The 26,011-nt window shown below is 37.5% G+C and overlaps 1 protein-coding gene across 1 annotated transcript in view; it reads right to left on the bottom strand.

The window, feature by feature from the left end:
* The window catches only part of THADA (THADA, armadillo repeat containing), a 103,896-nt gene that overhangs the window by 64,481 nt on the left and 13,404 nt on the right, over window positions 1–26,011 (bottom strand). The window contains exons 16-25 of the mRNA XM_009278407.2: window positions 25,011–25,221; window positions 23,542–23,677; window positions 23,056–23,192; window positions 22,479–22,637; window positions 21,148–21,305; window positions 15,115–15,224; window positions 6,572–6,704; window positions 3,532–3,645; window positions 2,265–2,387; window positions 1,485–1,576 (exon numbers count right to left, since the gene is read on the bottom strand). Coding sequence (XP_009276682.1) covers window positions 1,485–1,576; window positions 2,265–2,387; window positions 3,532–3,645; window positions 6,572–6,704; window positions 15,115–15,224; window positions 21,148–21,305; window positions 22,479–22,637; window positions 23,056–23,192; window positions 23,542–23,677; window positions 25,011–25,221 — 1,373 coding nt within the window. The remainder of the gene's footprint in view (window positions 1–1,484; window positions 1,577–2,264; window positions 2,388–3,531; window positions 3,646–6,571; window positions 6,705–15,114; window positions 15,225–21,147; window positions 21,306–22,478; window positions 22,638–23,055; window positions 23,193–23,541; window positions 23,678–25,010; window positions 25,222–26,011) is intronic.

Genomic DNA, 26,011 nt, shown 5'->3' with positions numbered 1-26,011 from the left:
TTAAAAAAGCTAAGGTACGTATCTCCTTCAATAAGTGCTCAATATTGAAATTAAAAAAAAAAAACAAAACAAACCACCACACCTTTAAATGCTGTTACAAAAACAAAGTGAGAAGGCAAGAAATAAGAAACACTTTTTATTGCTCTGCTTGGGTTTCAGGGGTTATGGGAGTGAATTCCAGGTTTGAGCGAGAACTGATTTGGGTTTAAGACAAAGCAGGGATAATTTCATGCAGTAGGGGAGATGACATTTCAAATCATTTTGCGGGGAAGAGTTATTTTCTAAGGGAAATCTCCCTCCAATCTCCCACCTGTATTTCCTCCTCACATTCATACATGCATAGCAACTAATTTTTCAAGTGACACCTGAAATTAATTATTTCAAACAACTAAAATGGCACCTATCTATCATCTAAAAGATGAAAGACTAGTATCATCCCAGGACATTTAGTTTCTCATAATGTGCATGAAAATTATTAGCTACACAGATCAACGCTAAGGAACCATGAGGGTTTTTTTTTTTTAAAAAAAAAGTGGCATTTTTGAAGGTAAATCATAACAATTGCCTTCTTTCAGAAATTGCATACCTTGTCCATGATTTGAAAATCCATTAGTAATTTCTGAAATGGTTACCATAATATCCATAGTGTGACCACCCTATGGCCCCGCAGACTCACCCAGGAGTATTTTTTAATGAGTTTATTCTGCGTCTGGGGTTATTTTCACATCCCTACTAGAGCAGGAACCTCAGCTACAGAGCACAGGGCATGGGCATGCTTCATTAGCTGCAGAAGCTAAAAGAAGGGGCTGAAGGCCAAAGAAAACACAGGGGTGCCTGTGCACTAACTGGAGGGTGCAGGGAAACAGGACTGCTCAGGACTGGGGAGTTTTAAGAGTCAGAGGAGAACTGGTTCTGCACAAGAAAGTGAAATAGTAGCGGATCTGGAGCAGGACTACAGAGTTCAAGGGCAGAATCCCTTGGAAGAGAAGCAGCTTCACAAGCTGCAACCTTTGGAGCTTGGAGGAAGGAGACATGAAAAAGGGACAGGGTGTTCTAGAGTAAGAAAGCTAAAGGGAAAAATCTCAAATTAGTAGGGGTGAGATTACCTCCAGGCCTGCTCTAGAGGTAAGGGAACACACATGTGACCATTGCTCCTCTTCTCCTTCACCCCCCTCTCTTTGCTGTCAAGAGCAATAGGGCTAGTTTGTGACCACAATGGGCATTCGGAAGAGCCGCTGGTACCAAAACCTCTCAGCAACATTCCCCTTCCATGAAATTGCACGTGAGTACAAATTAACTCTCAGTGTTTAACAGCAGATATTTTTGGCCCTACTACTTATTTCTTGGCAGCACAGTTTAAGCAAAACTAGATGTTTTTGTAACATCATGATTCAAATATATCCATAAAGCAAGCAACATTTTCAAATTGTTGTTGGCTAAGGTCATGTTTTGCAAACTCACAATTGGTACCAAGTGAGGCTTACCTATTTTTTTTGGAATTTTCATCTTTCCCTCTTTTAACCCCAAAAATTCTTGTAATCAGAGCACTAAAAAGAAGTGTAGATGAATTTCTTACCTAAAGCAAAAAGAAAAGAACATGAACAATGTTTGAAAAATCCATTTGAAATGTACCAGTAATTTTTTCTAACTACAGCCACTAATGTACAGTCAAAAAGAAGAACAGCTGAGTGAAGGACAGAGCATGCCTGCTGTTCAGAGGTCAGCACATGGAAACAATCAATTCAGAGCATCTTTCCTCTTAATCAAGATGGCACTAATAGAAAGTTCAGGTTTTTTGGAGATGTCCATCTTTAACATAAGGGATACATCCAGATTTCTAGTGGTTCAAAGCATTCACCCTTATGCATGGCAGATGATGAAATGTTCTACCTTGATATGCCATATGGAACACGATCTTTTATTGAAAAGAAAAGTAACAGTGAGAATGAATGTAAATGCAGTCCTTACTAGCTAGGTGCACTGACTCAAAATTTAACAGCCAGATATATTTTTATCTGTAAGATAATCTTTGTCCCTACGTTTTGCCAGTATCAGTACTTCACATTACAGAAAAATGAAATGAAGCCAAAAAACTATGACTTTTTTGCAGGTCTACATTATTCTTCATTGTACCTTGAAATATTACACCATGTAACATTCCAGAAATCGTAGTACTGCCATTTATAGACATGACCAAAGCTTCACTGAACAGCACCACTTTATATCCTGTTAAATTAGAGAGGCAAAATTAAGAATTAACTTACTGCCCAGACAGGTGACATAAAACCTAGAATTGCTGCTTGTATTCCATCTGCAACATAAGGCATGATGTTTTCACCTAAACGTGTATCCCTAAACAGTGCCCGAAGGATATTTAGAGCATGAACCTGTGGGGGTAGAAGAAATATAAGAAAAATATGTATTCATTGGAAAGTATCTTAAATTTAATGTATGTTAATTACAGCAGCAAACATGCAAAACAAAAATAATCCATATGCACATTTACACCACTTTATTTCCATATTAAATGTAAGAATACTGCTATTAAAAAAATATATTAAAACGGTGCAGCAGTAAACACTGTTAAAAACAATTACAGTTTAAAAATATATTCCTCTAACAAGTACAGTCCAGGCATTGCAAGCGAAGGCCAGCATTCTTTTTTCCTTAGCTTACCACAGCTGCAAAAATAACTTTCGAAGTTTAGAATCATCTTTTCCAACATTCTTGACATGCTGTAGATACTGTGAGAAAAAAATAAACTGCAACTCACAGGAGGACAATATTAAGCTAAAACTGACAGCCAGGCTTGCTTCACCATATGGAGCATTTTCTGATATTTCTCTACTCTCTGTAGGGGAAGGTGGTAATCTGTGTAGCTTCACAGACTTTGACAAGGCTACATAAATTTATACCAGCAGAAGATCTGGCAGAGCCGTTAGAACATACTTCTATGTATTGTCAACAAATTATGGCTTGCACTTACAAACAGAAAGATGAAGTATTTGATAAAAACAGTTTGAAGATAAAGATCTTGACTTTAAAAATAAAATTTTTATGCATTCCAAATGTATATATTTAAGCTTTAGAAGTTACTAAGTATGCATAAAATCACTTTTCACGTAGTATTTTACTGCATACAATATGATTTATGCAACTCGTTTATTTACTCTAAATGTAAACAAATGCTTGCTTGTTAATTTCCTTGTAAAAAGGAAATTATTCATTTATTTGTTTAGCAATATACTACAGGCAGTAAACTGATCATATAAATTCAAAATTAGTATGACTGTATTTGCTGTACTAGAAAAAAACCTATGAAATTATTCCCAATCCATTTTTCAGTATCTTACACACTTGCAAATTCCAGTGACTTCATAACCTCTGCACATGCAAACACGTTTTATAATTTAGCTATAGATAATAAAAACAAAATATCCTTATTAAAAACACACACAAATTTCCTGAACTGTTTGAAGTAACACAAACACTTTTTTGACATTTGCCTTCTGATCAGTGGCTGTATTTTACCTGTGGAATTACACTTGATGATTCATTCAAAGGTGCAGCCAAAGATATCAATTCTTTCATTGTCATTTTCAGCAAATCTGTTTTGCCCTTCTTTGGTTCTGAAGCTAGCAAAGCCTACAGAAGGTTTAAAAAAAAATAATTAAAAAAAAAAAATCAGGTGTTTCTAGGCATTTTTCTTTACTACCGGTTCTGCTCCACATTCCTGTATTTACTATATTACAGCCTAGCTTCTGACCATACACAAGGACTAAAGAAAAATTTGCAAGAAGTTTCAGTTTTAACTCTTAGTTTTGTTCAAAGCCTCTTAGCATTCAATGTTTCAGTAGGAGAACTTTGCTCACGCACTATCCATCTGCCTAAGAAAGTCTGCTTGTATATAACAGATAATAATTTATCACACACACCAAAAAATCATACTATTTATTACAGCGAAAGTATCTGCCATATTATACATACTTACATTTCCTAGTATGGACATTTTTTTAGTTTAATAACATGCATATTTAAGATGACACGGGCTGGCCAAAGAATAAATCCTGGTTTGCAAAACAGGATAAAACAAGCAGCACATTTTTAAAAGGAGAGAAGAGATGCATCCATCTCCAAACAGAGGTTCAATGGGTAGGACATCCAGCTGAGATGAAAATACCCTAATTTAGTCCTCTAAAATTCAGGACTGGAATTAAAACAGTCTTTCTCTGTCTAGTAGCTCTTGTTGAATTTGTCCAACTTAGTACATACGGATAACCATAAATCACTTATTTCTAATAAAAAATGATTATCCATTTCTGTTTTGGGGCCCAGAGTCTGTTCAGCATCAGTTCAAACAAGATTATTTAATAGTACTTTACATCACATAAGAACCACCAAATGGATCAACTGCAAGCCAAGTGAAGTACAGAGGTTAAGCAGAAACCCAGAAGTAGTCACTGTCAGTTTATCAGTAAGGGGGGGGGGGGGGGGGGGAAGTATTCATGAAGTATAAAATAGAGGAGAATGAACTGAAGACTAAAATTTCATACCCTAAAAATGTTAAAGCTGTAACTAGTATTTTCCCATTATTTCCTCACCCACTAACTGGAGCTGCACCTTTGTACTATTAGGTAATAAATACTTCTATTTTAAATAGGTCATTTAAAAATGCTCATAACCTTAAAAATTACCTATTATCATTAAAACAGATGTGTTTTAGTAAAACAAGAATAAATGTCAGAGGAAGCAGATGGCAAAGAGACCACACTGAATCTCGATTTTATGCATTAATAAAATAACCTTATTATAGTACTGTTAGGATATGCATTACAACTTGTATTTTTATTATCTAAATGCAACATGCTGTTTAAGGCTTAATTCATTTTACTGAGTGCTATGGGCACATTCAGAACTACTGCCAAAGAACACTATCACCTCTCTTGACAATAAAATTACAGTTTGAAAATAGATCATTTCAGACTAATTCCAACGTTCATTTCAAACCTTCTCATTAATTGACTAGACTAACTTGTATTCTTCCAGAACTGTCAAAATAGAAGCATCTGACCTGTTTATCCAAACAGCTATGGCACAGCACAAGCTTTGCCATATGGATTCAGTAATGTAGGCCAACTGTAGACTACGCATTTTCTGCGATGGGATACCACTGGGTCCATCTAGTCCTTACATTAGACAGTGTAACTTTTTACATGAAAAACTGATTCAAACATGTTTGTTTTTTCACGTTCTCAGGATTAACGCTAGTTAATGCCCACTGGGTTCAAACTCGGTGGTGTGAATGGGGAAACCAGAAGACATAGTCACCCAATTCATTTTGCAGACAACTTACAGATATAAAAGGGAAAGATCTTTAACTGCTGAAATTGAAAAGGAAAAATGTCTCTAAAACCAATGCCCTACTTCTGATCTCTGCTGCCTAGCACACACGCATCTAGCAAAGCCAGGAGCAGACTGTGACTGACATAAGAGAGGTCAGACAGAAGCAGGCTGCCTCAACTTTCTCAGGGCAAACTCGGAGTGGAAAACAAGCAAAATGAATTATTCTGGCAGGGAAAGCTCACTCCCAGCAGTCCCTCAGATTCTTGGAATGTGCTTGAGACTATACTTCAGCAAGCAGAGAAAGTTACAAATCATGTAGTTAATCTTGGACTCCTGTCTTAGAAAACTGGTTGAAAATTAAAATGATGGAGGTTAATTTAGGGGAAAGCAATCCCGGCCACTTTAAGGAGCGAAGGAATGGCAACAGGTTAAGGGTAATCTGCAGGACCAACTCTGCAGTGACTGACCCCACAAGGATGCAGATGAGCTGCTGCATACTACTGCGAGGCACTCAATAGGAGGCGGTACTTCAAGCAGAGACAAAACACTACCAGCCATCCGATCAGCCGTCAGTTCTGAACTTGGCAGAAGCCGGAGGCTGGGACGTGTGCAGCTGACGGTAACATGGGGAGTGGGAAGACTGCGGGAGCATGGCCCCATGCTCATGGATATAAGTCTTCAGTAACCTACTCATTCATTGTACTCGAGACTGTCAGTCAACACCAGTTAGCATGGCTCTATTACTTGATCCTCCTTTATTACTGTTGAGTAGACTTCCCAAGTTCTCTACAGTATTTTCTAGGCCACCATTTTACAATTCTATGATGGTCTGTCCGTATCTTACCACCCTCCCACTTCGCATGGAAGAAGCACAGAGTTACATGGTTAACAGAGCCTTACTTAATCTGTGAATTAATTTATGAATTTGCCAGGATTATTACAGCGGCCACACGGAGCCTAAGCTTAGTCTTTTGAAATCCTATTCAAAACTACTTCAAGCCAAAAATCTCAAGAGTCAATAGAACTGCAGTGCTAAACAGCACCAAACATGGTTTAATTACATGTGGCTTCTTTGTTGCACAAAGGCAGTCAAAGTCTGTATAAAAAAAAGTAACTGTTTGACCAAAGGGGGTTGAAGTAAGAAAAACAAATAAATACATAAGAGTATTCACCAGAAATGACATTAAAAAAAAAAAATTAAGTCAGAGGTAATAACATTAGTTGGTACCTGTATGTAGAATGGAATTCCCGCACTACGTCTCGTTGCACATAGTGTAGACGAAGGATCACAAGATTTGATTTCTTCTAACACACAGCTTAGCCACTGCTCTGGCATCTTGCGCAGACTCTCACTGTTACATCTACATGAAACAAATACATAAGAAATTAGGACAGAGTCAAAGAAAGCATTTAGTGACCTTAAGAAATATTTCTTACTATACGTGAACATCTCCAAGCATATGCGCAGATTTTTTTTAAGAAATAAGACAAATTAAAAAAGGAATTGTACATTTTTCCAATGTTGGTACAAATTATATTAACCCTATTTATTAAGTGCCACTAGGAAGAGATACTTCACTGAACAGAAAACAGGATTCTGTGCTTCAGCACTTCAAACTGTTCTCTTCTGCCAAGAACTATTATCCTGTTCTGGAGAAGAAAACAAAGACATATGCACACCAGTCACTGTGTAGGAAGTGACACTTCACAAATTCATATCTTTGTTGTCGCACAGTAGCTGATGCATGACCCTTACATTAAGTAACATATACAATTATGTTTATAACCATACAAAACAAAACTGAAGCTCCTCACAGGAAGTACATATTATGTAAACACCCCTGCAAACCTCGGAGCAGTAGAAGGAATGAAAAACAAGACATACTGCTCTTTTTAAAATACTACGTCAGTCAAACTTCTGGTAAAGCACCTGAATTGCTCTCCTGTCATCAAATACTCCTCCTCTGCAGTTATAAAACTCAGCATTGCCTGAAAGCAAAGGACTTCCAAGGATAAGGAGAACTCAAGTCTACTTCAATTGCTGGTGCTGATCAGTTCAATGAAATGTACCGTATTCAGCGTGCAAGACCAGTTCATTAATCTTATGTCAATGTTCCAAAAGGATCATTCATTGTTACGAAAATTTCTATTAACAGGGTGTTGTTATTAAAACTTGTCACACTGGTTTGACACGTGGTTCAGAGCAGAAGAAAGAATTAATCACTGTGGGCAATACAACTGCAATTATCTCAACCATACAGGACTTGTCTTACCTAAAAATATAAACTATAATTAAATTCATGATTAAGTAGTGAGACCTTACAGTAAGACTACAATCAAGTTTTCTACCTAGGTGACTGAAATAAAGAATTTAAAAGAAAAGCTAAAAGGCAGCAGGTACTGTGATGTGAAAACCAAAATGTAATGGAAGGTCTATATCTACCCTCTCCTTCTTTACCCTCCTCTTATTAAAGCAAGAATGTAGGCAGGCTAAAAACCTGATACTGAACAACACATGAGGCTTTAAACTGTATTGAAACCCTCCTTTCCTTCTTTTACAAAATAAACAGAAAATTAGTACTGCAGAAAACAGAGGTCACAGGAAGTGACAGACAGGTCAGGAGAAGACTTCTTACTCTTCAGTAATTCCCTTAGGGTTTCCACCACAGGTTTCCTACACTGCTGCCAAGCCTTCTCCCCATTTTTTAAAGGCAGCACTTCTTCAAAACAGCGGCCAGCACACAAACCATCAGTCCAGAACACAAGAGAAACATGGCTTCACAAGGGGTATGTCACCTCATACCACAGCACAAAAGAAAGGCACTTCCTGCCCCAAGCCTGTGACAGAAGCAATCAAATTAATCTGGAAACTAACAGCGAGTTCTCTTTTCTTTGACTTTTCTCTTTCTGTTGCTGATAATTAGCTTCCCCTGCTTACTTTCAGGACTTTGCTTGCTTTTGGGTACACAAGAAGGATGCAATTCTAGGGTTGAGACCAGGCAAGACTTCTCATGGATCTCCTCCGTGGGTCTCTGCAGCTAGACTCTACTTCGCAGTTCTCTTCATCCACATCAACACGTACTGCAAAAGCTACTACTTCTAATCATGTCTGCGGCTGGTCTACCTCCCTAGCTAAGCAGAATTTAAACGTCTTCGTTTAGTCATGCAAAGAACAGTGCTCATCTCTCTTCAGTATGTTATCTTAATATTAAAACAAACATCCCATGAGACATATTCACATCTGCTGTGGTGCAGAAGAACACAAAGTAAAGCATTAAGGAAATATTTAAAAGTTGCTATGTAGCATACTGAATATTTTATTCTTAAGTAAACTGAGGGGGTTTTCCCCTTTCAGTAGTAGTAGAAAGAGAAGAAATATACTGAAATCCAATAATCTTCAGACTCCCTTAAAACTGTATTGCTTTGATCTCGCCACAAGTAATTCTACCTTGTTCAGTCATCCACCAAGGCACTTTTTTTTTTTTTTGAAGGTGAAAGAGTTACTGCTTTAAAGTCAGAAACATTAGAGACTATTGACTTTGCAATGGAGATGACTACTCCCTTAAGTTTGGCAGCTCCATCTCCTTATGGTCTGGCAAGAAGAATATTGTCTTAAGAAGCAGGTGGCCCTAAATTTTAAGAATAATGAAGCTTTACAACGTAAAAATGGTGGTCTCAAGCTCAAATGTCATTTTCCAGAATGAAATAGTTATTATTTTTACCAGATCAAACAAATAGTGTTGATAATTAAAATATAACACAGTAACTTGATACACAAATTACTTAAGATGCAGTACGGTAAGTGTTTTTCCACAAATTTCTGTCTGTCCGTCTGCCGGTTATAACGATTTCATACATGCCCAAAACCCCTTCTGTGGTCAGTATCAATGAGTACAAAAAGCCTGGCAATCAAAGCTAAAGCTAAACCCCTCTCCCTAACTCATATGGCTGTATTTTCTCCTATCCAAAATTAATGGTGTGTTAAGAACAAAGGATTGATCTTGGATTTGGCCTTCCTGGATGTCAGTGGTTTGTGGCATAAACTTCACATGACCAGAAGCATTTTCTACGTGGGTATATCCAGAATTCAGTGTTTCTAATCGCTGTAATGAGCCCCTATCTGGGGAAAAAGAGGTTTTCTTTCATCATTTTTCCTCTCTCAGTAGACCTGTAGTATTATTCTTTTTCACATAAGTAATGTGATTCCTGTTCTTTATAAAGCTAGCCTCCGTACTGCCCCTGGCACTTCTCAGACAAATAAGGAGACAAGAATCTAGCCTCAGAAACACATTACTATTCAAGGTATAAGTCACCCTAGAAAACGTGTACTTTTAAGAACAACTCCTCTGAAACTACAAAGTCCTTCCACTTTCATAACATCTGCTCTAAATGAAGCAAAATTTTCCAAATTATATAGGCGCATTGACAAAGGTGCTGTTTTGAGGTTTCTCTAGCAGTAAAGCAGAGCAGAGAGAACCTTGGGTGGCCTCAAAATTTCAGAGAGAGAATATCATTACCCCTATCCCTTTCACCAAGCAGGAAAAGAAATGGGGGGGAAAATATGAACAGAGTTAAAAATTAACATGTCTTCGAACTGAGCAGTGCCTTAACATTGTATCTTGTACTTGATTATGTAGTGTACTTCCCAACCCTACAAACATCACAATACATAAAAACAGGTTTTTTCCCCCTGGTTTATTTCTCTCCATTTTAGACTCTTTCCTTCACATCTGTGATTACACTTTTGCTGAAAAGTTAGTGACAATTCTAATCCATTTCACTAGAAAGTCCATCAATGATTTTTAGATTTTACAAGAAGTCTTCCTAGCAGACCGTAGGGGCCTGGGAAGGCAAAGAGTTACAGTCACTTCAGAGCAACAAAATGAGTCAGAAGCAAAGTTTACCGCAAAGGATTAGGAGGGTGTCCTCCCAGTTCCCCAACAGAAATATTACAGAAGATCAGACACTGACTAGGTACAGATTAATAATTTCCACTGATACCGGATTAAACATTTGTAAAATCAAAGCAGGGTTTTTCTTCATCATTACAGTTTTCCAGAAAACTGTATGATTCTAACTTGTTGCATATACATAAAATTGTGTTCACCAAGTTTAAGCTCCAATTTGAACATTTAAAAATGTTCAAAATACATTATTCCTAAAGAAACACATTGCGCTGTATGACATAACTCTTCCCAAACCTCCCCCTTGCATTCTGCAACTTTAGTGAAGCAAATCTTCATCATTACAGTTTTCCAGAAAACTGTATGATTCTAACTTGTTGCATATACATAAAATTGTGTTCACCAAGTTTAAGCTCCAATTTGAACATTTAAAAATGTTCAAAATACATTATTCCTAAAGAAACACATTGCGCTGTATGACATAACTCTTCCCAAACCTCCCCCTTGCATTCTGCAACTTTAGTGAAGCAAAGCACTACAGCCATAGCTATGCGACACCATGATTTTGAGATTTCCAGAAATCTTTATGTTCTACTCGATCTCTCAGAAAAGCTTCACTAAATAAAATAAAAGCAAAACAGGCAAAACACCATTTGGAACGGAGAAATTGTCTGGGTGTTTATAAGGATTACAGGAGATTCAAGTTTAAAACAGATGCCCAGAGGCTTTCAGGTACTTTCCCTAACCACCACGTTATCGGACCAAATGAGCATTTGTAATTTCTCAGGGCCTATGACAGGAAATTTTTTTTTTAAAAAACATTGTTTATTTCATTGATATGAACATTGCTTGTTTTGTAACTGCATGGTTTTCTGAAGGTGCAACCACAGACAATATTAAGCAGGCATGACAAAGGGAGCATTACACTCCCAGAAGGAATATGAACAGGGAAAAGGAGGAATGGTAACTTGCGTACTTAGAGCAGACTCAGCAATTTACATCCAAATGTCAAGACAGAGATCAAATTTCATCAGGTTCACAATAAACCTCTGTGGAGGAAAGATTTTTCTTTCACCACTAACTCAGACAGGTCTGAATACCATTGCTCTGTCTAGAAAGAAGTCTACTCTTGGTTCTTAAAAAGACTGGTATTTAAGGGTTGTATAGCTAAAAGCTCAGATGGTAAATATTCCAGCGTATAATTTTAAGAAAATGTTTGGCTATAGAAGTGAAGGACCATGTTCAACTGGAACCTTTCATAAAAGCATGGGAAAGGGATCTGGCACAGTCTTAGTGACAGATTTTTCACTGGGTCTTGAAGAAAGAATGAATTAAAGCATCAAGGATGCTTCTGTAGGTCTTGAGTTCAGTTCTGTTCAACAAGGTTATCATGTTTAAGCTGTACATTACTATAAGCTGCCCCAGACAGAGGCTTTCTCCTCTGCTATTTGTGGATGCAGCAGTAAATTCATATAGACTCTGGTACACATGCTTCAAGACTGTCCGTGAGCCCAGCAGCTACGGAGAGAGGTAGGCCAGTTTGGATTTACTTGCAGAGTGGAGCCCCTCAGCTGCAGCAGGGTAAATGGAAAGACTCCGGGACACTCAACAGACCTGCAGGGTACTGCATTCGCTGAGAGACTTAACTCGCCCATTTTGGAGAACAGTCCCAAGATACTGTTCGTATCCCAGGAGTACCAAACCAAAAAGTCATTGGCTATTCTGGTATCAGTCTCCTTTCTCCTTTATTGTAAATATAAATATTAGCCTTGAGACCCTTATTTCCTGGCAAATATCTTCTTTCATTGAAAGAAATATTTCCACAGAGCTGCTCTCTGGTTCTTGTAAACTGGCTTTTCCTAAAGGAATACTCGCTCTACTTGAAATACCTTAACTTTAAAAATACTAAGCAGTATGCATCATCAAAAAACTGTTTTGGAGAACCGTTAATTCAGAAGAGGAAAATTACTTAAATATAAGCGTGGGGTTTTTTTGATGACACATACATACCGCTTAATGTTTTAATAACTTCCAGAGAAGCAGAGTTCTCTTGAGCTTGGCTCTTCATTTTACAACAGCTCTTAAGTGGATTGTGCTCCATTAAATACAATGGCAGAAAAAGGGAGAGGGAACAAACATATCAGGAACTTCCCTGAAGTCTGGGTAGATATGCTATACTCTATTTGCCTCAGCTTTTAAAAGAAATTTAAAAACTGAAAATCAAAGAAAAACAGCTAGTCTGCCACGTAGCGAGTCTGCTATAAACTGACAGCATGTTTTATACGTTTTCCAGTATTCCTGGCTTTTTATTTTGCCTTTCCTGCAAAGTTTGTTCTAGATAGTCCTGCGTATTGACTGAGATCAGACTAGTGGGGCTGTACCTGTTTGGATCACCTCCTTTCTCCCCTCAAAAAAGCTGGTGGTAGTAAAAGGTCTTTTTATTTTTTTAAAAAAAAAAAACAAAACAGTATTACTCTGATGGCCAGACTCTCTTCAATCTGATGGGAGGAATAAATCCTTTGAAACTAAAGTAGATTGTACAACTTAACCATGGAGGGGTTTTTTTACATCAACACATGTTTATATTCACATCCAACATACCTAGGGATAACATCCTTCAATATTCAGCAATTGCTTCTATGCACATTCTATACTGTTAACAGCTTACTTTATTTGGAATACTGTATTAATTTAATGAACGTTCAAAGAAATGCTGCCTGACATGAAAATACTAGCTATTGGCACAACACGTTTTAATTCGTCTCTGTATGTCTCAAAAGAAAACCAGTGCCTTAATTTGTTAATATTTTGTTATCTGAACTTATTTCTGCCTTTGGAAAAAAGCAAGTTTCACATACGAAACTAAGTTTAGGTAACGATACAGAAAGTCTTAAGTTATGACATCAGAGGCCTGCAAGAGAAGCACTGAAAAGAACAAAGGATTTTGCTGTTGGAGTGGGAGTTACTTTTTAATTATTTTAATTAAAAAAACAACACTATTGCAAGTGCAGCATCCAAATCAGGAGAGTGAATGAAATAGTGCACAGTGTGCTAAAGTACCTATAAACAGCAGCCAGAAGTATGCAGCAGACAGCAGAACAATGTTGTGTACTTGACTTGGAAAAATAATCAAAAGTGTAAAATGTCTGCTCTGTAGCCCATTCAAATTAGATTCATTAATTGATGTGACAATATAACACTTCTCTAGAAAGCTGCCCAGGTAAGTGTGACCACCTCAATTGTTGTCCATGATAATATGTTTCCAGTCACTCATCTTGGCAAGCTTTTTCTCACCCACTGTAGGAGCTGCTCTCTCAACACTCTCAGCACTGGAAACAGGAAAGATCTAGCCCAGGAGGGAAGTTAATAAGAAGCCAGCACAAAGGGTGCCACTGAGCGATCATCTGATACATCACCTTAAAACTTCCTAAACCAAGTTTCCATAGTATAGAAAAAGAACACAACATTTACACAAGTGTATATAATGTATATAGATAGTCAGAAAGATAAGCGAGAACAGTATCATGCGTCAGTTTCTTTTCTTCCCTTTTAACTAAATAATCAAGTGTAAAGTAAGGTTGTGTGAGCTCTCAACAAACTACTCAGACCAATTTAAAATGCTTCAGATTGCTAGCACATAAAAGGAAATAATGTACCTTCTACAGATGCATCACCATCAGAACCGCAGCTTCTAGTTTAACATCTCACTGGCATACAGAATGAAGGCCATAATGTGTCAAATACCGATTTCTGTAGCAGTGCTGGTACCTATACGCAGCTACCCCACCGACACCCCATACCAGAGACCAGCCCCTCAGTTCTGTTGGGAAAACTGTCCTGAGGGGACACACAGTGAACATAGTCAGGCAGCTATTCTGTACTAAAACCACCAAAACTGTTTCCATCACCAGATTTATTTTTACTTTAAAAAAACAAACAAACAAAAAAACCCCCAAAACCCCAAACAAAACTATCCCCTCTTCCTTCCTCTGCACCACCCAAAATAAACAAGAAACAGATCAGTGCCTCAAACTGGCCCACTTGGGGCAAAAGGGAAACATTGGTTACTTAACCTGGCATTGGTGTGAAAGTACAAAACCAGGATACACGTATACTTCAAACTGAAAATTTGACTGGTCTTTCCAAAAACTACTTTAAAAAAAACCCACCAAAACCCACAAAGTCAGTAGAGATTTTGATTTGTCTTATTAAAAACTGGATATGATATAATCGCTATATATCACAAAGAAACATTACCAACACTTGAAATAGGTAACTAAGCATGTAATGGAAATTCCAACGCTCTTGCCCAGACCTCAGGACAATTCTGCTCACTTAGTTCTTCTAGGAAAGTATAAAGTTACAAGGGGAAAGGAAAAAAATAAATTAAAAAGACTGCATATCACAGATCGTGATGCACTGCCAGGTAGTCTTCCAAATGTCAGAATACACAACTCAATGACAAGTAATAAAAGTTTCCAGGAAAACATCCTGGCTGAAACAAAAAGTCTGGCATTCATTTTCATAAAAGACTGGGGAAGGGGGGTGGGGGAAAGAATTCTACACTCCTACTTGTCCCAAGAGCTTTTGAGAGCTGTTCAGTAAACTAACACGCCAGAAATGGAGAAAAATGCAGCAAGCATTAAATGTCTGTATCGTCTTTCAATGCCTAAGCACCTTCTCTAACCGTAAGTATTGCAGTCCAAGTCACAGACGTCATGTAACTAATGTCATAATCGTGCCTACACCAAACTCAAATAAAATCCACATGTAATCAAGGATCTGCTTGCACAGCCAGTTTCAGGATCGATGCCCCAGTTTGGTAAAACTATTATACCAAAAACATAGTAAGTTGCCCATCTTCTACCTGGAAAGCATTTCCGTGAGTTGCACAAAGCCAGCGTATGCCAATTCAAACGCACCCCTGTGCCTCGACTGCAGCAGATGATGTTTAAAGTAGTCCCCAATATTTTTAACCTAAAAAAGAAAAAAAGCTATTTGAAATTATATATAGACAATTCATTTATATATGCAAGATACTTCTGCAATTAAAAGCAGCAATCCTTCCCCTGGTTGGAAAGGCCACTGGCAAAAGCAAAAAGCAACTGTAAGTCCTGTCATAAAAAAACCCACTTACTTTAAGGATAACAAATACTACACTCAAATTTTCATGTTAAAGGAATAGTGCTATGTTCTTAAAAAAAGGCCAGAAGAATAAAGGACATAAAATTAGCTTTTGTCCAAGAGGAACACACTCAGATTATAAGAAAAGAAAGGGACAACCCTGATTTTCAGAGGAAACAAGCTTAGAATCCTTCTTGTTTGTCTTCACTCTTACCTAAAATCACAAAGAAAATACCTACTAAATCATAACAGCAGAAACAAACATCTACAAAAATATCTGAGAAAGATAAGAAATTCAAACTTCAAAAATTGTGCCAAAGGGAAACAAATCTACCTTAGCTATTTTTAAGGTTCTAGGATTCTGCAAAATTGCCTTTGACTACCAGAAACAATTTTAAAATAAAAAAGATGTTGTATGTACGTAGTAATGAGTGCTACATGTAAAAGTCTGAAAAACCTAAATACTATAAACTTTCACCGATAGTTACTTCCTAGAGGTCTACCAGGATACCAAGTTTATAAAGCTGTTTGGAAGCTTGCAGTTCCACACAATCTCATTCTACAAAAAAATATGCTTTTTTATTTTTTCTCTAATTCTCATCAATTTTCAAGGTCTAAATCAAACTTCCAGTATAATTTGTTTAAAGCACATAGCACATACTTAGTTCTATTATGCAAAATTTTCTTCTGTAAGAGTTCTTCAGCAAAAGGTTCTTCAAGCTTTTATATAAAAAACCAAGCATAAAGTCACTGCAAGTTTCTTATAAAATTCTGCTTATTCTGTTATTTATAAAATAACATGCTTTGATAGTCTGACAAGTAATTAAGATGTCAGAGAAGTTAATGTCATATCTAGCTATACAGTTTTCCACCGTACTGTTAAGTAATTCATATTACCCAAGCAATGAGATTGCAGTAATAAAATAATTAAAAAAAAAAAATTGGAGACTAAGTCTACTTATTATTTCCTTCTGCTAAAACCCACCTAATGTGAAGCAAACAATAATTGGAGATATTTGAGCTAAACCAGTTATTTCTCTGAGTGGATTTTAAGCTAGTTTATGTACCTACAGGGTTTCAGCTCTCTAGCCCAAAAGCAGGAGTAAGTGTCCTTTTTTCAGCAGGAACTGACCCACAGACAGACCAACTCTCCAGGTGTGTAAACAAAACCAAACCAAGAAAACTATACACATGCAAGTCAAATTACTGTACTGTTCTACCACCACCCTTACATTTTTAGAATAATTCATATGGGTTTTTTTTTTTTGGGGGGGAGTGGGGTGTCACGTAACTTTCAACTTTAGTATTTATATTTCTGAGCTTTTTGCAACAGCCACATTGACTAGAAGCTTATTTCAAATAGAACTCTAACACATTCGCTTCCACTCATAGGCTAGAGTTTGAAGAAAAAGCACTGCCATAAAACTCAGTTCTCGCAAATGACATAGGACTGATCCTTAGGCATGCGTGTAAATACGGATTCCTATCTTAACAGCATCATGCCATCCACGAGCATCCAGCTTCCCTGTGTCATAAAACCAGTACTTCATATGTCAGGATGGAGAACAAGTTAAGGAATTCACATTCTCTACAACGTCATGAAGATCCCCAGCAACTGTAAGAAAAGGTGACCCTACCAACTTTGCGTGCACAGGAAATAACACCCTAGTTCAAGTTAAAATATTCAAATATGGAGTGCGAATATCTTAAATACATTTGATCATCTTGGTCAAAAACCTGGAGTATCACAGGTTAGTCTTACAATCAACAATTTACAGGGCTATGCTTGCTGTTGAGACCAAGAATCTCAGTATTCAAGACACAAATTCTGCACGAGAGATTCCCAAAGTGCTCCGAGAAGCGGTTGGTACATTTGTGCCTCCATATCTTATTTTCCTGGCAATAAGATTTCACTTAAGTAGGGTCCTACATTCTAGAAGGTATTTTTTCAAACCATTAGGAGAGGATGGTTTTAAACCCATAAAGGACTGCAAAAGCATCTCAGTCAGAAACAACTAGTAGCCAGTGAACTACTGTCAACCATACCTAACTCCAGAGGAGATAGACTGATTACGTTAAGAACTGGAGAGACGCTTTTTGGTGGGTTTGGGGTTTTGTTTGTTTGTTTGTTTTAAATTGTTCCTCAAAGAGAACAAACTCCAAAGCAGCAGTGGGAGCCACACTTTTGCACTGGTGGCACAAATAGGTAACAAGGAATAGAATAGGATAGGATAGGATAGGATAGGATAGGATAGGATAGAGGGACCTACAACGATCATCTAGTCCAACTGCCTGACCAATTCAGGGCTGATGAAGAGTTAAAGCATGTTATTAAGGGCATTGTCCAAATGCCTCTTAAACACCGACAGGCTTGGGGCACCGACCAACTCTCCAGGAAGCCTCTTCCAGTGTTTGACCGCCCTCTCGGTAAAGAAATGCTTCCTAATGCTCAAACTTCCCGTGGTGCAGCTTTGAACCATTCCCACTCGTCCTATCACTGGATACCAGGGAGAAGAGCTCAGCATCGCCCTCTCCACTTCCCTTCCTCAGGAAGCTGTAGAGAGCAATGAGGTCACCCCTCAGCCTCCTTTTCTCCAAACCAGACAAGCCCAAAGTCCCTAGCTGCTCCTCATAGGACAATCCTTCCAGCCCTTTCACCAGCTTTGTTGCCCTCCTCTGGATGCATTCAAGGACCTTACTAAGGGCTGTCAGTACTTAAGTCTTCTGTGTACTTCACTGTTCCACCACAAGGGCTCAGATCAGCTCTCTTTGACTACTGGGTTAACACAGGCAGAACCCCTGGCATTGGGACAGTACTACTTTCCTTCTGCTGCCTGCGAAAAGAAATTTTCACTTTGGTACACAGTTGTGGCAAGTTTATCTCCCAAAATCGTCTTACAATTTCACAGGCAAGATAAACTGGAGTTCCTCCAGGCTTGGAGCACTGTCTTATGATTTGCAGGTCATATCACAAAAATCAACACACAGTCTTCATTAGGTATCATTTTGTTGATTACATGGTGGTTACTAGGCCATGATACCGTTTGTATTGATCGTCTTAACAGGCAAATCTTTGAGCCTGCCGTCTCTGGACTTTAAGGGTCAGATGGAGAATGAAAGGTAGAATATATATTTGCATAGGGAGATTTCTCCAGATATACCAGGCACTTCCTATGTCTATTTTTTACAGGCAAAGCAGCCATTGCAAAATGGCTTAGGCTTTGCAGACTGCCAATTCAAACGCAGTATTTTGAGATTCCTCTATACACGCTTCTCCACACCAAGGAGCTGAAGACGTGCACGGTGGCATTCAAATGCCATGCAGACCCAATCTCTTACTCAACAGACAAGTAAAGTGCAAATTTGATATTGTCCCAACTTCTAGTAACAAAAATAAAGTATCAGACAAGAGCTGCCTCTCTGCCAACTTCTCCTACACAGGTACACACCACAACCAACAGCATTAACAGCTACAAAGAGGAATCAAGAATTAGTGCCACGAGTAGCTGGCTAACACCACTGCCTACCAAGAAGCACAGTTCCGTTGTGCCATTTCTTAATGTGGACCAGCACCAAAAGACACTGTCTTTTCATTTGCATGCTCAATTAAAAAAGAGGGCAAAAATAATCAAATGGCTATGTGCAAATTCAACACTATGGTATTTTGTGTGAATAAATAGTGCTCAAGAATTAGTGCCACGAGTAGCTGGCTAACACCACTGCCTACCAAGAAGCACAGTTCCGTTGTGCCATTTCTTAATGTGGACCAGCACCAAAAGACACTGTCTTTTCATTTGCATGCTCAATTAAAAAAGAGGGCAAAAATAATCAAATGGCTATGTGCAAATTCAACACTATGGTATTTTGTGTGAATAAATAGTGACAATAACACTGATCCCATAAGGTACAATTTAACACAGTTACTGACCTAGACATGAAGCAAGGTGCAAGACGAGGAAGGCTTTACAACAGGATGACAGAATTGCCAAGTGGCGCTACCAGATTTTTCTCAACAATTACTTAGCCCTGACTCAAGGCAATAAGATCAAGGTTTCTCTCGAGTTTTCCCCCTCTGTATTCTTCAATCTCTTAATACTTACAGAATAAAGAAAGAGAATGGGCAACTTTAAGGGAAAGCTCCACATGCATAAGATACCAAAATCTAATTCTCTTATTTCTCAACACTGAAAAGTGTTTAATAAAAGTCTGAAGCCACAGCAGTTCTGGTATTGACATTTCTAGTCATTTACGGTGAAATCCCCTCTTTTTCTTTTTTTTTTTTTGTTTTGGTACAATAGGGTAACGCCAGTTACAAAAAGTGCAGAGAAAATGCCCACGTTTTTTCCTATAATATTTGTTATACATTCAGCCAAATTCTATTTCCTTGTGTATTTCCTTACAAGCCGGGGGGGGGGGGGAGGGGGGGCAAAAAAAAAAGGATTTCAAACTGACTTCTCATCAATTAGCATTCTTCAAATTAGAATGCAGACATTCTGTTTTACAGGAAGACATCAGAAGCATAAAGAATCTAGTGAGGCATCTATAGGAAAAGAAGGTACGTTGCTTAATAACATAGCGTTTCTGAAAGGGCAACTACTAATGTCTGCTTTCTAAATAAAGATAGAGATGCTACAGTCGGAGCTGACTCATTTGAAAACACCAATTCCTTTTTGACTTGAAGCAGATTAAGGAACATAATGGTGGAAACACATATCTTCTCTCATCTACCCTCCAGAGCTCTGCAACAATACAAGCACAGCTGTTAACCAGATGAAAACGTAAAGGCTAGAGACAATGCAAGAATAAAGATACTAACACTATTTCCATGGCACCACGACATTAGATAACCTAAGAAATAAGATCTGCAGTACATTATACAATTATGTGTTTTATGATAGAAAGTTCTAACACCTGAGGAAAAACTAAATAAATATTTCCTGTTGGAAAGAAGAAGAGGTTAAAAAGTAGTATGTCTTGCATATTTCAATCTTCCTTGTAGAGACTGGTTTTGTTGAAACCATATGGAAATGAAAAGGTCATCAATTAAAAACATAAATTTAATAAATACAAAATATTTCCCAAATAAAAGCCTGTGGTAATCTAATTTCTTGTAAACACTGCACTCAACATTCTACAAGAGACCCAGATGGCATATTAACATTTCTGATCTCTTAAAACAAAAAAAATTGGAGGAAAAAGAGAGTCACATTACACACAAATTATTCATAATTCAGTCTTCTACATAGGACAAGACAATGACTAGTCAGTATGTTTGACTTTCAGAATTATTGACTGTGAAGTTCAATTAATGAAGAGCTTTAAGCAAAATCCCAACATCTAGGGTTCAAAATGAAACAAAAGACACTTTGAATATAAGTCAGTTTAGAAGATTTTTAGCAACTCTATTAATGCCTAATATATACCAATACAGATATACACAGGGAGAGGCGCATTGGTATCCCTGAACACAGCATACATCTTATAAATAACCCAATACAATTAGAATGAATATTCCTTGAGTTTGTTAGCTATGTATAATAATTTCTTCACTTATATATTACTACTATAGTTACGCCTTCTGAACACCACTTTATCAAGGAGTAGACTGTTAATGAAGTATAATAAAACAAGAAAACCATGAGAAGAACATGGCAATAAAAAAAACCAAAACACTTATCCCACATAGAATGTAGATTTAAGAAAAAAGTTTTCAGAAAACTGCCTTCCCTCCCTGCCAGAAAGTGAAGGTTTTATAATAAGTACCTCCTACCCCTACCTGTTCTACAGTAATCATCCCATCAGAAGGCTCAGATGTAGCCTGTGAAGGCAAAAGTTTACAGAGTGTCCCTAAGAGCAGAGATACTTCCTTCATGCTTCTCCAGCAACATACAAGAACCATTTGGGCTGTGACATCACATGTTTGTCTTTCTTTACCTTAAAAATAAAAATCAACAAATGTAATAGTGTAACTCAAGGTTCTCAGACACGGACTTGTAATTTAAATTTCATTTAGCCAGATCTTCTTACAAAACACAATTAACTATGAAAAAAAAAAATCTAAACTTGTTAACCCAAAAGATAATTCAGTTCTGCTGACCCTAATTGCTTCCACTCCTGAACACTCACTGTACTTTATTCTGCTTGGAAAAGGCAGCAGTATACCATCTCACCAAGAAACTGCTATTTTTAAAGAGTAGAGGTCTTTTGGTCACAGTTTGTATTCACCTGCACGCTGAACTATATAAACACCTACAACATTGGAGCCAGGCTGCAACAAACTCCACGTCAATCATCAATCCATCACTCACTGTATGTTACTTGGTTTTTAACCCAGGTGCCCCCATCGGAGGAGGCCTGGCAAAGGCATCCCGTTTCTAAGGCAACGGCCCCATCTGGTGGCCACTTTAACATATTTACAGACTTCCTGACACAAAACATACGCCCAATCAAAACTATTTTAAACATAGGAAAAAAACATCTAAGGAAAGAAAGGTCAAATATTTGAGACTTAAAAAGGTTGCATAAACTATTAAACTTAAACCTACAGATATTCTATAAATTTATGCCGGCATACACTAAATACGCCAAAGTTTACAATTCCTTTATCACTATAAGGCTGAATTTCATAGCTGCTGTTCATTAGACAAATCCTATCTAACATTTTACCACTGGAATCTTTCAAAACAGAAGCTTCTGCTTATGTAATTTCATGCAACAAGTTTTATTGCATGCACATATTCCCATTAGTCCTGTGTACACTGGAGAGGGAAATCACACTAACACCTTTCAACAAGAAACACATTAAAAGTGGTGCTTGACAGAAAAGGTGTTAAAGATTACCTGGCCAGTGCAATTAAGGCAATAGAGTCCAGGCCAGTATCAAAACCTCACTTTCACTTGTGCTCTAAGAGAGATTAACCACAATCTTCCAGAAACACAGTGAATTAGTCTTTAAAACCATGCCCATGAATAACTAGCTTCTGACAGATTTACTGAAGAAATGAAATATTATACGGAGCAAAGAACTTCCAATTTTGATCACCCACGTAAAATGCCTGTGCAGTAAAGAATATCTTGATTTAATTACTAATACAGCATTGGATTTACCTCTCATTTCTGTGCAAATATTTTCCACTGGCCTGTGGTCAGCCAGCTTTTCAGACTCTGCTTTGCAGTGTTCTTTCAAAATTTTTGCTTGCAGAAAATAATCATTCGTGTCCTGCGGTTGTATCTCATGCAGAATCATCTGCAGACGACCTGCACTTTCTACACATTAAACAAGAGGAATATCTGAGGTAGTTTGGGTTTTATTTCCAGTTCTTTATACAAATGTAATTCATTTTGGGTATGTAAGTACAGAAGAAAGCTGTTAGCAGTAAAAAACAAATATAAAACTATGGTGATTATGAGGATTAAGGAAGAAAGAAAACTGGACTTTACAGTCATCTGTTTTGAAATGGATGCAACAACACAGTGTGCAATTTTTTTTATTTTTTAATTTTTTTTTTAGTGCAGAAGTCAAGACAACCTCTATCAGAAGTTAAAAGAGTGGCTTAAGATTATGACATTAAATGAGAAATTGAAAGGGAGGGGTGCTAGCTCTAGTTCTGAATCACTGTAAGACAAACACAACTTCAGGAGCTCCAGATTTTAACAGAATTCTTTTGGGGTTTTGTTTGTTTACCTGAATCACTATCCATTGGAATAAGACCCTCTGGTGATGAGCTCTGCACTACTGGTGATACTACAGCAGAGAGTTTGTATGACATCAGAATGAGCCTGGCCACCATTTCCTTCCATTCAGCTACCAATGTCAAGTTACTTAAAAAACAAAACAAAAACAAAACAAACAAACAAACAAAAAGAACACAACATGGATTAAAAATAATTTTGTATTTGAAAGAAAGAACTGAAATTACAAACACTTCTGCAACAGTATTTATGAAAACTATAAATAGGGTACAGTTTGAAAAGTCCTGAGTTTAACACATACAAAGGAAATATCCAACAGCTAGCTAAACAGCGCTGCAGGAAGTAAGAGTTCTAAAAGCCACAGGTACTGGATTTCGTTACAAATAACGTAACATGCTTTTATGTTCTCCTGAGCAGCTCTTCCACTGTGCTTAAATACGGAGTTACGACTTACTATTTAGCCGTATGTTTTACTTACTTAAAAGGTAATTGCCGCAAAGCCCCAGTTATACAATGCACTCTCCCATAGATTGGGAACGATGCTGCTGCTTGAAGCAGAGACTTCTTAGCGTGAAATATTTCTTCTTCAACATTGACCAACAAAAGCTTGATAACTAAAATTGTAAAAGTACAGATTTGTATTATACATACATATATTATATTTTCTAAGAAACAAATCTGCTTTAAAGAAATAGGAATAAAGCCTGTTTACAACAATTTAATGGAAAATGCACAGCAATTTCCTTGTTTACACTTTTCACTCTTTCGTTGTTTAAAGTTATTGTCGGGTTTCAGTTACCTAAACTCCAGCAATATTTGTTATAGGCAATTTAGACAATGCCACAGCTCACGATGAAGTCAAGTGAAATAACCTACCACATACTGAAAGTCAGACTTCACACTTAGACCCAGGTTAATACAACAAACAGTTCAGCGGAATATTAAAGATCAGAAACTTACGGTAAATATTTGAGTCTTAAATTAGCCACTAAAGAAGCTGCACAGTTGTCCAGGATACATGTGTCTATTTTACTTACTTTTATACCATGCAGCATCTCAATGTCAGAATCAGAATGAATTACAGAGCCTACCCAATAATGAAATACAGATAACTAACAACAGGAGATACTCTGTAACAATGAGACATAAGGTTACCCATGCATTTGCTTAATTTATGGCAACCACAACCATGACTCAAAATCATAATTTCACTGCATATGAAGAAAGTATTAACAGGCATCCGTAGAGAAGCCAATAACGGCACAAAAAAGTATACAATAGTGAGTTTACTACAAATTGCATCCAATGCTTTATTACAAACAATGAATTTAAAGATTTTAGTTTTATTGCAAATTACAAAAGGTGGAGGAAGACTATTTAACAAATCTGCCAAATCTGCCAGGTCTAGAGCCTCTCAGCTTTCATCCAGAGACACTAAGCCAAAGAAAAATACCTCACATGTGAACAAAGCCTAATTACTACAGCAATGTATATGCAGGACAGCAAACCATTCTGAAAAACGGTTCCAAGTGAACAGAGCTCCAAGGGGCAGCACCGCAAATATCAAGTACTGGAATATGACACAGAGCAACCGCAGCTGCCTTCGCTCTGCGTGAGCAAGCTCTTAAAGGAAGCAGAGGTTCCCTTCCTGCACTTCACGGGCACAGCTTCATAAGGCTAGCTACCAGGGCCTCAGTGTCACTTTCCCTCTGACAGAAGCCATCTTCTGAGAACATGCGATAGCCTCAACATGAACAGGACTAGATTAAGATCTTACTAAGGCACCTGGCTTCTTAACAGCAAAACAAAATATACTTAAAATCCTATTAGAAATACGCACCTCTTACTCATTATGCCTCCTACCAAAAGCCTTAAGGAAAAGCAGTAAGAAAAAAATAATTTATAAGATGGGGGGGGGGGGGGGGCAGAATTTCCCTAAAAGCTTACCTGCTAAAGTGTTCTTCTCCACTGTACTTACTGATGTGTTTTCATCCATCCAGGGTTTATGCTGAACATATTTTCCTAAACAGGTATGTTCTAGTCCTTTATGATGTACCAAAAAATTCAACAAATATGAAGCAGTGACACAATCGTATGGCTTGGTACTTGTGCTAAGATCCATCGCTGCTTGGAATAGGAGATCTAGATTTTCAGAATCCTGAAAAAAACAAATATTGCTCATTGTATTAAGCTCCCACATTGATTTAATTAAGCTGCTTAGCACCCCAAAATCTAAGAACCTGCTTTTCAGTAATTTAGCTGGTACATATTTCTTAAGAAACACTTATTCTGTACACTGATCACCTTACACTGAAAGCACGCATGTGTATGTATTTAGCAAAGATACAATTACATGCACATTGAGGATGGAGACAGTAATTTACAAAGCATTATTCAAACACGTTGCACTTCACAGGACGATGTTTTTGTTTTCAAAATACTGTGGTTCTTCTGCTAACGGACATCACAGAGAAGCATGGTTTATTAGGAAGCAGTATTTGTTCACCAGTACTTTTGAATTTAAAAGTAACTTTTTATGAAGCAATAAATAGAAAAATCAGTATCGAGTCAAAGGGTAAAATTTGGGAAGAAATAAAAAAGACAATCAGAAAATGAAATCTGAGACCAATCAGAAAGGAAAAGAAACAAAGAGCTGAATTTCTTAAAATAAAAGAGTAACCAAGTCAAAATGCCTCAATCATTTACAAAGGGAAGTCACAGCTAAGCAAGGAGCTTGCATTAACTATTTCTTTGATAGTTCATAGCCATACTCAATGAACTTCCCAAACTCCTTCATCCATTAGTGAAACAAGCCTCCCTAGGTAAGGGCAGAAGCTGTGTAAAAATATATAGAAGCTGCTAGGGATGCACACTACTGCAGTCAACATGGACCGACTTCTAATGTTCAGCAATTATGCTTTGTACATAATCCAAGTACCTGGTTTAAT

Source organism: Aptenodytes forsteri, unplaced genomic scaffold (genome assembly GCF_000699145.1).
Source record: "Aptenodytes forsteri isolate BGI_AS27 unplaced genomic scaffold, ASM69914v1 Scaffold130, whole genome shotgun sequence".
NCBI classification, from domain to species: domain Eukaryota; kingdom Metazoa; phylum Chordata; class Aves; order Sphenisciformes; family Spheniscidae; genus Aptenodytes; species Aptenodytes forsteri.
The sequence above is the reverse complement of the archived record's forward strand: the minus strand, read 5'-3'. Positions and strand labels throughout refer to the sequence as shown.